This window comes from Podarcis bocagei, assembly GCF_964188305.1.
Source record: "Podarcis bocagei genome assembly, chromosome: 5".
Classification (NCBI taxonomy): Eukaryota; Metazoa; Chordata; class Lepidosauria; order Squamata; family Lacertidae; genus Podarcis; species Podarcis bocagei.
In genome coordinates this window covers 52,296,477-52,309,932 of record NC_138129.1, presented here as the reverse complement: position 1 = coordinate 52,309,932, position 13,456 = coordinate 52,296,477, and the positions used below count along the sequence as shown (strand labels likewise).

Below are 13,456 nucleotides of genomic sequence, written 5' to 3'. Positions count from 1 at the left end.
GTACACTGGTCTCACTTTTAGCCCCTGCGGAGATGCCTGTTGACCAAATTCTGCCAGTCTGAAAGCGGAGATCTTAAATAGCCTCTTCTCTGAAACACAGAGAAAACATGCCCATAGCAGCTGCTTTTGTGGATGCTCAGCAGGAAATACCTGCCTGGCTTAATTTGAGCCACATTTTGTCTCTGGAACCTGGTTCAGTGGCAGGGCTAAGTCCTAGAACATGCAGAATAGTAAAAAATAATATTCTAGAGCCCATTTTCACATTACTGAGAAATAACTACACGTTCCCCAAGTTCTAAGATTAGAACTAAATTTCTGACACTTCTTGGGGAAACAAAACAATAAATGTTGAATTCCAGGGGGCAGCAAAAACAAGGAAGGTATTTGCGGTGCCTTAAAGACTAATAAATTCACTGTGGCATAGCTTTTGTGAACTACAGCCCATTAGATGCATGATGTGTTACTCTGAATTACAGGTATATGTATATATACACATGCCTGGGGACATGGAGGGGGCTGTAACCAATGAAGTCACAGGGAAATGAAATGCAGAATAATGCAGTGATAAATGAAACAAGACTGATAAAGTGCTAAATGACAAAGTAATCTGTGGCTCTACAATCGTTCTTTCAGCAACAGCCATTTATGATATTGTGGCTTCATTCCTCTAGTTTAAGAACACGACGACTGAGTTGAGTGCCAAGCTGGAGCTCACAACCTGGCACAGGTTTCAGAAAGAACTGGCAGAGAACTTTGTGAGGGCAGCAGATCTTATGTAGAGGGCAGCTGCAGTTGCACCACAAAATAAAACCAGTTGCTTGGAGAGTTTGCTCTGCTAGCCAAAGTGCTCTTGTGCACATTCACTCTTGTACATGCAGTACCCAACCTTGTGGCACAAGGGCACCTTATCTGCCTGCTCTGCAGCCTCTATTCTCCTGCCTGCATGTTTGCTATGTCCGCCACACAAGTGCTCAGACCAGAAGAGTAATGAAGCATTTGACCAGCTCTAATGAGCCATTACAAGTAAATGAGGCTGAAAGTGAGAGACCCAGCATGGGACGGAGCAGAAGGGCTTGAGTATCTTCATTATGGGTGGACATTATTTACACATTTGCAGAAGCAATGGCATTATCCACCATTTCCCCTCCCTTATTCATTCTGGCTTGGAACAATGGATAATCCTAAAGATTACAGGGGTGTGGAAAGTGAAGAAGCACAGAGAGTGGGGCAGATAATCTATTTTCTTCCTATGGACTGCAAGGCACCCGGCAAGAGAGGCATGGAGAAGGGGAAGGAGATTCTGAGTTGTTTTATACATCTGATTTTATTAGCTTAAGCTTTGCAGAGCAAAGTTCCACTGTGACAAAGCTTCCCTAATGCCATCTCTGGAATGGCTGTCTTAGGCAGCACACAGTCCCTTCGCTTCTCGTGGTCCTTACCGTATCCCCATCCTCCAGTGAAGCCAGCACAAAACAACGGTAGCTCAAGTCTTCTGAAAGGGGCTTATTGTAAAAGCCTTGATAGCTCTTCTGGTCCCCCAAGACAAAGGTCTCTGGCAGATCATCCATTTGGGCAGCAATATAAGGCTTGAGCCGCTCTGCCTGACGTCGCTGGCGCCTGCTTGGGTCCCCTTGGTTCATGGCCTCAAGTAGCTGGGTGGCAAAAGGAAGCTAGCGTGAGAGAGAGCAATGCTATTTACCAAGGTAACTCTACATTTCCATGATGAAAACCTGTAAGCCAGGTGACAAAAAACACCAGGGAGGTCCAGATATTCATTACTCTAGTGCATTCCCGAAGGCTTTCTCTAGAACTCAATGAATGTACACCTACTTCCTTAACAGAACAGTTAATTAAGTTGCTGGGGGTAAAACTGGAACCAAGTGTTGTCCTGGGTTTATGGTGGATAACTGTGAAAAGCAGGAAGCAGGACACGATGGACCCCTGGTCTGACCCAGCAGGCCTCTGTTCACATTCTTATGCATGTTTTGTTTGTATTCATCATAACCTACACTGGGCACAGTTTTGTGAAAAATAGTGTACCATTTTTATAAAGTTTATACCCCTCAACATCTCAAGGGAAATCATTTTAAAATACATGTTTCTCTTTGATGGTAGAGCAGCAGGAGCAGCAGAGAACAGGCCACACAGTCCACATATGCATCTTTAGATGCTCAGCAATTTGAACTTTTGGAGATAGGCAAAAATTCCACAGGCTTTGACACATATTTCTGCCACTCTGCAAACACACTTTGTAGCTTACACTAAAACGGACAAAATCTGTACGCAGAGCTCACCACCCCCACCACATCCTGCTGGGCTGCAGCAAGACTTTGTATAAATCACACACAGTGCTAACATGGAATGTTCAGAGAGAGGAAAAAATGGCAAATTTCATAGTCATCCACAAACTCAAGAAAAAAGGATATAAACACACCAAAATTCAATTACATTGCTCAGAAAAGCTCTCAGATGTTTAAAGATGTTTTTCTAATGAATAAAAATGAATGCTAGGCTCTGAACAGAAATTCTAATTTAAAATGAAGGAGGAGGCATGAAATACATTTCACACAAAAATGTGTTAGGGCAGAGATGAAGCATTAGAGCAATGGTGGTGCCAGGAGGAAAACAGAGACCACACAGAACCATGCCATTATTTCAGGGAAGGAGGGTGCTGGCTTGTGACCTTAACAAAATGGCATCCCTGCCCTCCAACCACAGCTTCTCTGCATCCTAACTAATGTGTGCAACACAAAGATGTGTGTGTGCACACAGTCTTATCCAAGCTTCAGTTTTTACCAGTGGAAACTGATCTATTGGGGCAAATTGGGGCACTGCTCCCCTTGGTAAGCCCCCACTTGCCTGGCTTCTTATTTACATCCAGTGTAGGGGGTGGCACTGACTGCCAGTTTTCTCTTTCTTAAGTCTCAGTGTTTCCCTTGCAAAACTCAGCAGGGAGAATTAAGTGACTCTGCCTGTCACTGGCTCTGACTCCAAGTACAGTTTGGGCTCCCTGCCTTCTGCCTTACCCATCCCAATGGGGACCTCTGCTTCCTACATCTTGTTTTGCATATAAATTATACAACAGAACCTGAGGGCAGAAGGAGGCGTGGTGTGATCCATACATGCAACAAGTCCATGGGCAATCACACTTCAGTGACCTCTTTCACTGGACCAGTAAGCTTCACAGGCAATTTTGAGAGCTGGTTAAAGATAAATATGGATATCATGGGTATTTGAGGAACTTGATGACTTCAGGATGGCAGAAAATGGCACCTCCAAATTAAGCTATCAAATGTGGGAATTATCCCACATAGGCAAAGTTTCCGAAACCCCAGGTCCTTTGCCATTATCTCCAGTATGACAGGATGGTTAACGCTGCTCATATACTCTCCCAAATTATTTCATATGTGTGGGCTAGTTTCTTGAACATCTGTTTCCCTTACCCCCTTCAAAACAAGTGGAAACAAGTTTTGGCCTTCTCCTACCTGGTCTAGTCCCATATCATCTGGGCTCTTCAATCTGGAGCCAACTAGGTTGCTTGTGTGGTCTATCGGCACAACCACGATGTAGTACCACCTGGGGAACAAGAGAGGGGAATAAGTGAGCTCTACTTCAAACAGAGGGATGCTCTCCATGAAAGCCCTGCAACTCCCTCCTTTGAACTTCCCAGAGACACGGGCTGTAGCCTGCTGGCATGTATTAGGTTAATGAAAGTCACCAGGCCAGCTTCTAAGTGATAGTGTCCGAAACTGGGAAAGCACAGCTCTATAATCTGGTTCCTTTTTCAGTGGTGGGAGATCAAAAACACAAATGAGACTTCCACAAGCCTCCTATTAGGATTTACATACATTATTTAAAGTAACTGTGCAGCAGTGTGGAAAGTACATCCTGGGCCCTTTCAGATGAATGATGGGGATTATGACTCCCTATTTTTCATATAATGATAGGTGACTGAGAGGAGCAGGTTATAATATGTAAAAATGGTAGCCCAGATCCAGAACCCTGATCACATCCTGCACATCGCCCTTGCCCAACCTAGTGCCTTCCAGATGTTTTGGGCTACAGCTCTGATACCTTTGTCCATCGACCATGCCAGCTGGGAGTTGTAGTTCAAAACATCAGATCAGGTAAGGCTGCTGCACAGAGTGCTCTCATATTTTTAATAACCTCTTGCTATTGGGAACCATTTTTAACATGTTGTAGATGGATTTACACCATTATCATGATCTATGAAATCCAATACAGTTCCCTATAATACCACCCTTATTATATGTGCAAAACCACCAAAACTCTGCAGGGACTCAGGAGACCCTTCCACAACTATACAACACCATGTTTTCCTATAATAGCATCATAAATAAAAAAATAAATAAAGTAGAAACGTACCTGACTGGCACAGAGGTCTGCACTTTGGGAAGAGTCAGAGTGAACTGCCCATTATGGATGTATTTGTATGTGGAAATGGGCTTGCTCTGGATGACATCAGGTGCTGTCCGGATGAAGACTCGGTGCTGCAAGGCTCCTGCGCTACTTCCCCGGTTTGTGAGTGCAAAGGAATAATTTGTGTCTGGCTGCAGGTTATTAATCAGCTTCCTCATGGAGTGGCCATCCACCTCCACAGTCTGGCCATTGTACAGAATCTGTAAGCAGAGGGAAACAGTTGATTCAGCCCAAACTGATAGGAAAAGGGTTGGATGAAGTTCTTTCCAAAACTCCTCTTCCTGGTTTGGGTCTTTTTTTTCTTTGTGTAAGGTACCAAACAAGCTGACCTGTTGATAAGCGTGACTATACCAAATCTGAGAGAACATGAACCCCCATGTAGAAATAAGAGTTGGTGCTGCCTTCTCCCAGCTCTGTTGGTCTGCACATGTGGGTAGGAAGAAAGATAAGGTCCCTAGCTCCCATAACTATTGCAACTTTTTCTGTCGTCCATTTGGGAGTAAGGAGTGCGGTGGTACGGTTATCTAGGGTAGAGATGGCTGCTTGGCTCCTCCTCACTTGCTGGGCCTTCTGGAGTTAGGCAACAATGATGTAAGTTACTGTGTCAGAGAAGCTAAAGTAGCCTGCAAGATGAATCTGTTACTAAAAATCTGTCAAGGTACAATATTAGGAGGTGGAAGCCAGGGCTACTAGTCTGAAAACATTCTGCCTATGCCCTCATGAAAATGCCTCATGATCAGTTCTCATTCCCCAACACAGCGTTCATTTAAAATCCATTTCTAGCATCAAACACAGGCAGGGAAGCAGCTCTCTTAGATCAGGGACAGTGTCAGGTTCTGATTGCAGCAGGAATCTCACCATAACATCACTTCTCACTCACTTCACAGGACCAGTCATCTCTTTGCAGGGAGTTTTATCTCCTGGACCAGATGAAGCAACGGCTCTTCTCTGAGGAGAACTGAAAGCCCTGTTGTTGATTTTTCAGTGAAGGAATTTCAGAGGTCTCAGTTCATTCCCAATAAAAAATACCATGATATTTAGCCTGCGCCTCAGTGTTCACAAATCATAACAATATCTGCCTTAATTAAATCTGTTAAAGAGAAAGAGGACACCCTTTGGGATGTAGATTTAGTGCGAGACTGTTTATCAAGTGTAGATAATGCTAATTGTTCCCATGGAGACTTATCAGCGGTGCTCGTTAGATTATTAGGCTTTGGCCTGGCATCCTGTACACTTGAATTAAGCAGCTCAGCACAGGTGGGTGGGGGAGTGTCCTGTTTGCAAAGTTGCTGCTGCTCCTGGGCCAGCTGCTCCTGGGCCAGCTACTCTGTTGGCACTTGTGCATGGCCTGGACATCTAATACTGTCTACAGGAAGAAGAAAGCTCATTTACACCCATTGCGTTTGCATGGCTGCTCCTCAGCTAGTGAGCCGCTAACACCATCTGCTCCTGTGCCTCATCATGGCAAACCCATGGCAGCAACTGCTGTCAACTCTCTGCTTACGTCAGCAAAATCTGGCAACTACGTTTTGAAGCCCACACTATGCAACCGCTTTGATGATGGTTCCAGGGCAGCTCTGACCACACAGCATTAGGAACGAGTCCAAAGAACTAGCCTTTTATGAACAAATTCCCCGCACAGAATCCTCCTGCTGTCACGAGTGCTTACTTATCTCTGTCATGTTGCTAGCGACCACAGGCAGAGCAGCACACTATGGTGCCCTGTTGGGTTCTAGAGGTATCTCTATCCTGCCCTAAGTGTAATTCTGCCTGTTTTCTGAACAAAAATGCTTCATGATCAGCAGTAGGATCAAACCATTTTGCCTGGAATGCAGGGGGTTTGGGCTCCTAATTGTAGTCTGTTCTGAGCAGAAGATTGTGCCAGTGCCCAGAATGAATTCCTCACTCCACTGTGCAGGACTCATGGGAAACCAATTCCCATACAGCTAGAGTAACATTTAAAGGGCATATATGAGTCTCCAAAATTGTCAAGGGAATCAAGAGGTTTGGTCTGGAAATGTACCAGTTTTTAACTCATTTCTAAAGACTTGCCTGCTGATTTACCTTGCTTGGTGATCTAGACTAAAGGAAACAAGTGTCAGGACTCGAGGGTACCCAGGACAAGGGGGGTGTCCACACTTCTTACATCCTGACTCAAGCCCCCTGGTGTTTCTCCGGATTTGGTTGCTCAGCTTACATAACTGGGTTGATGAAAGCAAGACTCTTGGTCTGAAGGTCCCTGAGACAGACTTTCTAATTTCTTCCTTACTGCACATTAATCGGGTCCCCATACGTGACAGACATATTCCCTTACCTTGAAAGGAACTGCAGATTTGTAAGAGTCTGGAACCTCCCAGCTAAGTAGCACTGATGTTTTCATCACAGCACTGACACGAAAGTTCTTTGCGAACACTGCAATTAGAAAGAATCCTTTTGAGTGGCCCCCGTGAGGCAACACTGGACAACTAACCCTTTCCCTTCCACTCTTCTCAGTAGCAGCAAAATTTGGTGTTTTCCTGTAGATTCAATAAGCCTTCTCGCACCTTAGGACACTTAAGCTTTTTGACCAAACTGTGTTGCCACCTTCCCCTCTTTGTCACAGACTGTGTACAAACTATATATTTAAAGCACGTTCAAAGTATATCCTCTCTCTGGGCCCTGTAGTTTGTTATGGGTTGCTAGGATTTTTAACACTGCAAGAGGTAAACTACAGGGCCCTGAATTCTTTGAGGAAAATAATGTGTTCCGATTGTACTTTAAAGGTATAGTGTGTACACAGCAATCTTCAAAAGGTAGCAGTTATGAGGCACTGTTTCTTCACAGAAGCTGCCTGTTCAGTTTGCACCAAAGCAACAATTCTTATCTGGAAACAGAAAATGGGGTATGTGTTTGAAAAAACAAATGCAGTCATGCAACCTCTATGCCCCCCCATCCAAAAAATTATAAGCTCAGGAAGGTAAGACTGACCGGGTCATCTCTGACCTGTTTTCTGCCATAGAGGTTCGTTAACTGATCACAGGGGAGGCGCTTACCTTGTTCCATCGGCATCGTCCTAGACTGAATGCTGGGGCTGAGAGGGCCAGCTCCCTTGTTAGTGTGGGCTCTAACTTTGATGTCATAGGTTGTGTCAGGTTTGAGGTTGGTCAGAGTGATGCTCGTTTCCCTCGTAACATTGGTCAGGTTCTGCTGGCTGTTAATGTCTCTGTACACAACTGTGTAGTTGGTCATTTTTCCATTCCTCTCTGCCAGAAGTGGAGGCTCCCAAGTCACTTTAGTGGTGGAGGTGGTCAGCCCCACCACGTGCAGGTTCTGGGGGAAACCGCTTGGCGCCTCCTCTGCGGTAGTGATTTCTTTTTCAAACTCCTCCCCAAGACCAACCCTATTCTTGGCAGCCAGCTTGAAGATGTAGGTGGCACCCTTGTAAAGGTCAGTCACGGTGAAGTGATCCACGTTCTTCTCAAAGTTCATAATCCTCATCTTCTCCTCCTCAGCATGTTTGAACTGCAGCTGGTAGCCCAGCAGCTCCCCAACCATCTCTTTAGGTGGGTGCCAATTGATCAGAGCTGTATTCATGGCTGTGGTGCTGATCATCATGGTAGGCTTGCCTGGGACTGTGGAACAAAAACAGGGTGATATGCCATAAGTGGGAGGGAGACAGAGTTCTGGCATTTTCACTGCTGGAGTTGCTCACTCGGGAAATTTATCTACCTGCTAAGGAATATCAGCTAGCACAGCACTCCCTATCAATTTGGCGACAGATTACAGATGAAAGATCAATATGTTTGAATGCTTCCCCACATTAAAATTAGCTGCACACAAAAAAGCAGCATGTCTGGGATAAGACTTTTGCTTTGCATGCTTTCCACAGGCAGGGAGTTTACAGGGGCAATGTCCAAAAAGGCAAACCACCTGCAATTTGAAGTGGTTCAGTCCAGAAACAACTGCACTGTATTTATGAACATATCAGTGTTTACTCTTCCAGGTCCTCCAAATTCCACAATTAAACAACAGCAACAAAACAAAATCCAAATTTTATAATGGAAAAAAACTAATTTCTACATGGCTACATTTCATAAATATCCTTAACCTATATGTTTGTCTGTAAAATGTGCCTAACTTGATCATAAGATCTGATTTCTTTTGGGGAGGGGAGTTGAGAACCCTATGGTGGAAGCTATAGGATCTTAAAGGAATAGGGATGAATAAGATTATCACAAATGCCACACTTTGTGCAAGCTTCTGAAGGAATTTTGTCAGCTGCTATATTTTGTGAAAACCTTTGTGCCTGTAGTTTGCAAACACTGATAATGCAGGATGTCAGTAGGTGATGGACTGAAATTCAGATGGAACCAAACCCTGGGGCAAATTATTTAAACAGCTAATCCCTAACTTCTATAGTGTAAATTATTCCAAATGTAACTATTTCCAAAATTGCAATGAAAAATAACACTGTGATGGATACTGTCTTCAAAACTTCCTTGTATCTGACTCTTAAATCTCATCATACTTCCACAACCACTCCTTGAATCTTGCCATTTGCAGAAGCAAGCCTAGAGAAAGTAGATTTGGGACAGTATGATAAAGAAAGTGAAAGGTAATGCCATAAGATAAGAAATCAGGGCTTTAATATAAGATGTTGCAGAGAAGCCCAGACTCAAAACTGGAATCTCCGCTAGTTTGATGCAGGCAATTTTCATAGCAATCTTTATAATTTCACCACCTGTGCGAGCTGTTGAGAGCATAGCATGCTGTTTGCAATCAAAATGTGCTGTGTTTGAGCTGATGAACTGGTTCCTGCTAGGAATGTTGATGTGATGGCTGAGCAGCAACAGGATTCCAAATCTCATATATGTAGCACAAATTAAGGGCTGCTCCCTTCAAAGCTTAACACCTGCTGTATAAAATGGATGGTTTCATATCTCCGTTCCACCCACAACAGAGACACATCCTTCCCCCAAATCAGGGGAGATTGACATGTAAATCCATCAACAACAAAACTATTCAGTATCAGCACAGTGCCAAGATAACCATTATCCTGTGCCAGACTGTGGCACTCAGAGCAAATTTACAATAGCATAGTGGTATTCTGGATTTGGGGTGAGCTGATTTGACTAAGCTGTGATGAAGCTGCCACGTGAATGTCATGGTATTTTGCCAATTCAAGGCAGAGGCATTTCCCAGCAACTACTAGCCATGGTAACTATGAGCAGAAGCGGTACAGTTCCAAATGTCAGATACTTGGGATGAACAGGAGATGGTCATTGTTCTCCTGCTTTGCTTGTGGCTCCCCAGAGACATCTGACTGACTGCTGTTAACATGGCATGCCAGAATGCCTGCAAATTATCTCCATTGTAGTAAAATTGTAATGTGTGAAGCAGTTCTTAAAGAGAGGAAGTTTCCATTCTTCTACTTGCTTCTCCATTACCTGCAGTTCAGTCTGCAAAACAAGGGGTTTGAGGGTACAGGTGCTTTTTTCACCTTCCTAACACTTCTTAAGATTAAAATTTCTGTCATCTTTGATTCTGGAGCTCAAAATATTAGACTAGAGTTGCCTATCAAAGATGTGTTGTAGTACTATTGGCTCACCTGCTCCACTTGTAGTAACCACCTTGTCCCTGCTGCGGGCCCCATCCCCTTTGGTGGTGTAGGCTGCGATGCTGATAGAATAGGTTGTTTCGGGTAAAAGGCCTCCAATGAGGGTTTCCTGTGGGAAACAGACACTTTTAGTTCATTATAAAATTAAGGAAGGCAGGAATATAAGAGCATTTCTGTACTTTGGATATTTGACCCATTTAGTTTCAAAACACACAAGAAGGAAAACTGACCCTGAAGTTTTATTAACTTTTAAATGACATTACTTTGGATACAGGGCCTCCATCTCTCGCATCACTGATGACAAGTGAAAGTTGTATTGAGAAAACATGTTCCTAGGTTGGTTGATGCAATCCAGTGTTTTCTGGCCTTTGTGAAGTAAGCCAGGGTATGTTTTGTCATAGGCTACTTTTGTTGTGTTTCCTGTGCCAGAAAGCACCCATTTTCACTAAATCACATGAACAAATCCACACATTTTTCTCCTATTTCCAACATGGGATGAAAGGGTTGGTTTGCCTGGAGCAGCTTGTCAAACTCAACACTTGCAACTGCCAATGCAATTGCAGCAGGCGTTAGTTGCAGCCCAATTTCTAGACAAATTGCCCAGCATATAATTCTGGATAGCCAAGGAAGTTCACTGCAAGAAACAGGGACCCAACAAAATACAGCAAACTGAAGTGGGAAGGGAAGAACAACTTTCCCACAACTTCTACCACAAGTGAACTTGTTACTGGTCAAAGGACAACCAAGGGCTACTCAGTAGTTTCACCATTTTCATCCCGGCAAGACTGCCAGAAAGGGAAGATCAAGCTGGTGCTAACTGGAAGTAAATGTCTGTTAACAATTAATCTCTTTTTGTTCTGTTACTGACAGACTAATAATAATAATAATAATAATAATAATAATAATAATAATAATAGTAGTAGTAGTAGTAGTAGTAGTAGTAGTAGTAATAATACCCCATCCATCTCTAAACGGGTGGGACGCAGGTGGCGCTGTGGGCAAAAGCCTCAGCGCCTAGGGCTTGCCGATCGAAAGGTCGGCGGTTCGAATCCCTGCGGCGGGGTGCGCTCCCGTCGTTCGGTCCCAGCGCCTGCCAACCTAGCAGTTCGAAAGCACCCCCGGGTGCAAGTAGATAAATAGGGACCGCTTACAAGCGGGAAGGTAAACGGCGTTTCCGTGTGCGGCTCTGGTTCGCCAGAGCAGCGATGTCACGCTGGCCACGTGACCCGGAAGTGTCTTCGGACAGCGCTGGCCCCCGGCCTCTTGAGTGAGATGGGCGCACAACCCTAGAGTCTGGCAAGACTGGCCCGTACGGGCAGGGGTACCTTTACCTTTACCTATCTCTAAACGGCTTACAGCATATATAAAAATCAAACATTTAAAACTTCCCTCCACTTGCCTTCCCTTGTTGTCTTGTCTTTTAGTCTCTGAGCCTGGCAAGGTTCTGTGTCTTATTTTCACTTATGAACAGCACCTTCCAGCAGCATCATATATTGAATTTTAATTGTCATGAGATGCTTATCGGAGACAAAGTGCTTCCTCATATCAACAGGCCACAAACAAGCACATTCTTTTGCTATACCTGGCAGGGCAAACTGCTACACAGCCATGTAATAAGGGCATGAAGCAGTCTTCTCTGTTCATAGTGCTGCCATTTACCCCACAGATACATGGGCAAAAGATGAAAAGGACTGGTTGGAAATCTATTGTAACAAGAAAGTAGCAGCCCTTCCATCACAGTTAAAGTGTTAACTTCAGTACATATAACAGAACAGAAGCAGACCACTACTCACTTGTCTCTTCCAGCAGAAGGCCCTGGGATGAGCAACAATATAGCTAGTGGATCTGCCACTTGCCATAACATGCTCACCAACCACGGTATTCAAGAGTCTTGCTTCTTAAAAATAAACTACCTCAGGAAACATGTAAGGCGAGAGAGCAAGCATAAAATTCTACACAAACAAAGGCCACAGGATATATAGGCCACAGGATCTGTTACCTTCTCAATGGTATTGTCCCCAGCTGTGCAGGCTAGAGACACCAGCAGGGGCAAGTAGCAGTAGGACCTTGAACTATCTCACTGGATCATTTGACGGGATTGGCTTTGTAACCATAAGCCTACTCCAGCTCTCTCAAACCTTCTACATTCTATTGGCAAATATGGACCCTTGTGGAGGACTCCACAGAGAAAGACCTGCTCAAAGACAATCTCTAGCAGTTTTCTAATAGAATTTCAACCATTAACCCTATGCATGAAGGAATGACTGTTGATGAACAAAAATCAAAATGTGATATAACCAGGAATAAATCTGTATTGTGATGGATAGATAGAGCACAATCTCTTCCTAGAACCTTGGTTTGTCAGGGTGCTTTGCTTTTGGCTGTCATGTAATTGTTAATTACTTGAATAAAACAAACAAACAAACAAACAAATGTGAATAGGCTTTTTCTCATTGGCAGCCCAGGTAAGTTACAGGATTCAGCCACCTAACCCAGATTATTCCTTCATTGCTTTCATTTGCAAACCCAAATTAGCAAACAGAAATCAGAATGACACCAAAATCAGAGTTCAAGTAAGATTTCCTTTTCCCCCTGGAGTTCTATGAGAGAGCAAAATCAATCAATGGTAATAAATTGATATAGAGGGAGATACTCAAACACACAACACGAAGGCTACGAAAAGATGTAGTCATCACCACAGTCCACACAGGAGAGTAATTCTCACACAGGGAAGAGCATGCCACTAGAACAAAGCAAGTTAGGGGGAGAGAGGAAAGAAAGAAGGTGGAATGAGAGATACCATACATAGGGCTGTCGCTGCAAACCCCTTCTAAGCAAAGTCCTTCTGCTAAGAGACGAGGGAAGCCACAGCAGGGTATGTAACTTAATCTCTCTTTCTCCAAAGGTAATTTTCAAGCTTGTTCCTCCAAATTTATATCTCAAAATTACTTGGAAAAATTGAATTTAACTGTTTGAATGTGATTGTGTTCTTATTACAGCTTCTGTTTCAACCAAAGGTCACAGCTGAGAGAACAGGGTATTTTTCACGACTGGGATCAATAAGGTTTAAAGATTACAGATCTGACTCTGCCATGTAACGAGCTGGACCAAAGACTGTAGAAAGTGGGCTGCTCCCCCCGCATCTGCCTGAAATTGCATTGCAACAAGCTGGAAATACAGATTATGAAAAATGTCAATTGCTTTTCTGCATTTAGCAGCAATCTAAATGCCAATTTGCTCAGGATTTGTGGCTGGTGGAAGCTCCACAGAGCAACTCCCTAGAAATATCTGAGGATTGACAGGGGTGTTTTGACAGCACTATGCACACAGATTTCACAAAATGATCCTCAAACCCACCTGATCCAAGCAAACACTCTAACAAATGGTACTTACGTGGTCAATAGCGTCCTTAAACCTTAA

General features: G+C 43.9%; 1 protein-coding gene and 1 long non-coding RNA gene across 13 annotated transcripts in view; both read right to left on the bottom strand.

Moving 5' to 3' along the window:
- Nucleotides 1-13,456, bottom strand: part of PTPRF (protein tyrosine phosphatase receptor type F) — a 478,572-nt gene that overhangs the window by 38,343 nt on the left and 426,773 nt on the right. For 7 of the 12 annotated variants that reach the window (XM_081195232.1, XM_081195228.1, XM_081195238.1 and 4 more), the window contains 7 exons: nt 13,430-13,456; nt 10,028-10,145; nt 7,473-8,051; nt 6,755-6,852; nt 4,387-4,640; nt 3,486-3,576; nt 1,440-1,652 (listed from right to left, as the gene is read on the bottom strand). In XM_081195232.1, coding sequence (XP_081051358.1) covers nt 1,440-1,652; nt 3,486-3,576; nt 4,387-4,640; nt 6,755-6,852; nt 7,473-8,051; nt 10,028-10,145; nt 13,430-13,456 — 1,380 coding nt within the window. The remainder of the gene's footprint in view (nt 1-1,439; nt 1,653-3,485; nt 3,577-4,386; nt 4,641-6,754; nt 6,853-7,472; nt 8,052-10,027; nt 10,146-13,429) is intronic. The other 5 variants (XM_081195234.1, XM_081195236.1, XM_081195229.1 and 2 more) reach the window with 1 other exon arrangement.
- Nucleotides 1-13,456, bottom strand: part of LOC308587585 — a 440,103-nt gene that overhangs the window by 39,067 nt on the left and 387,580 nt on the right. The window lies entirely within an intron of this gene.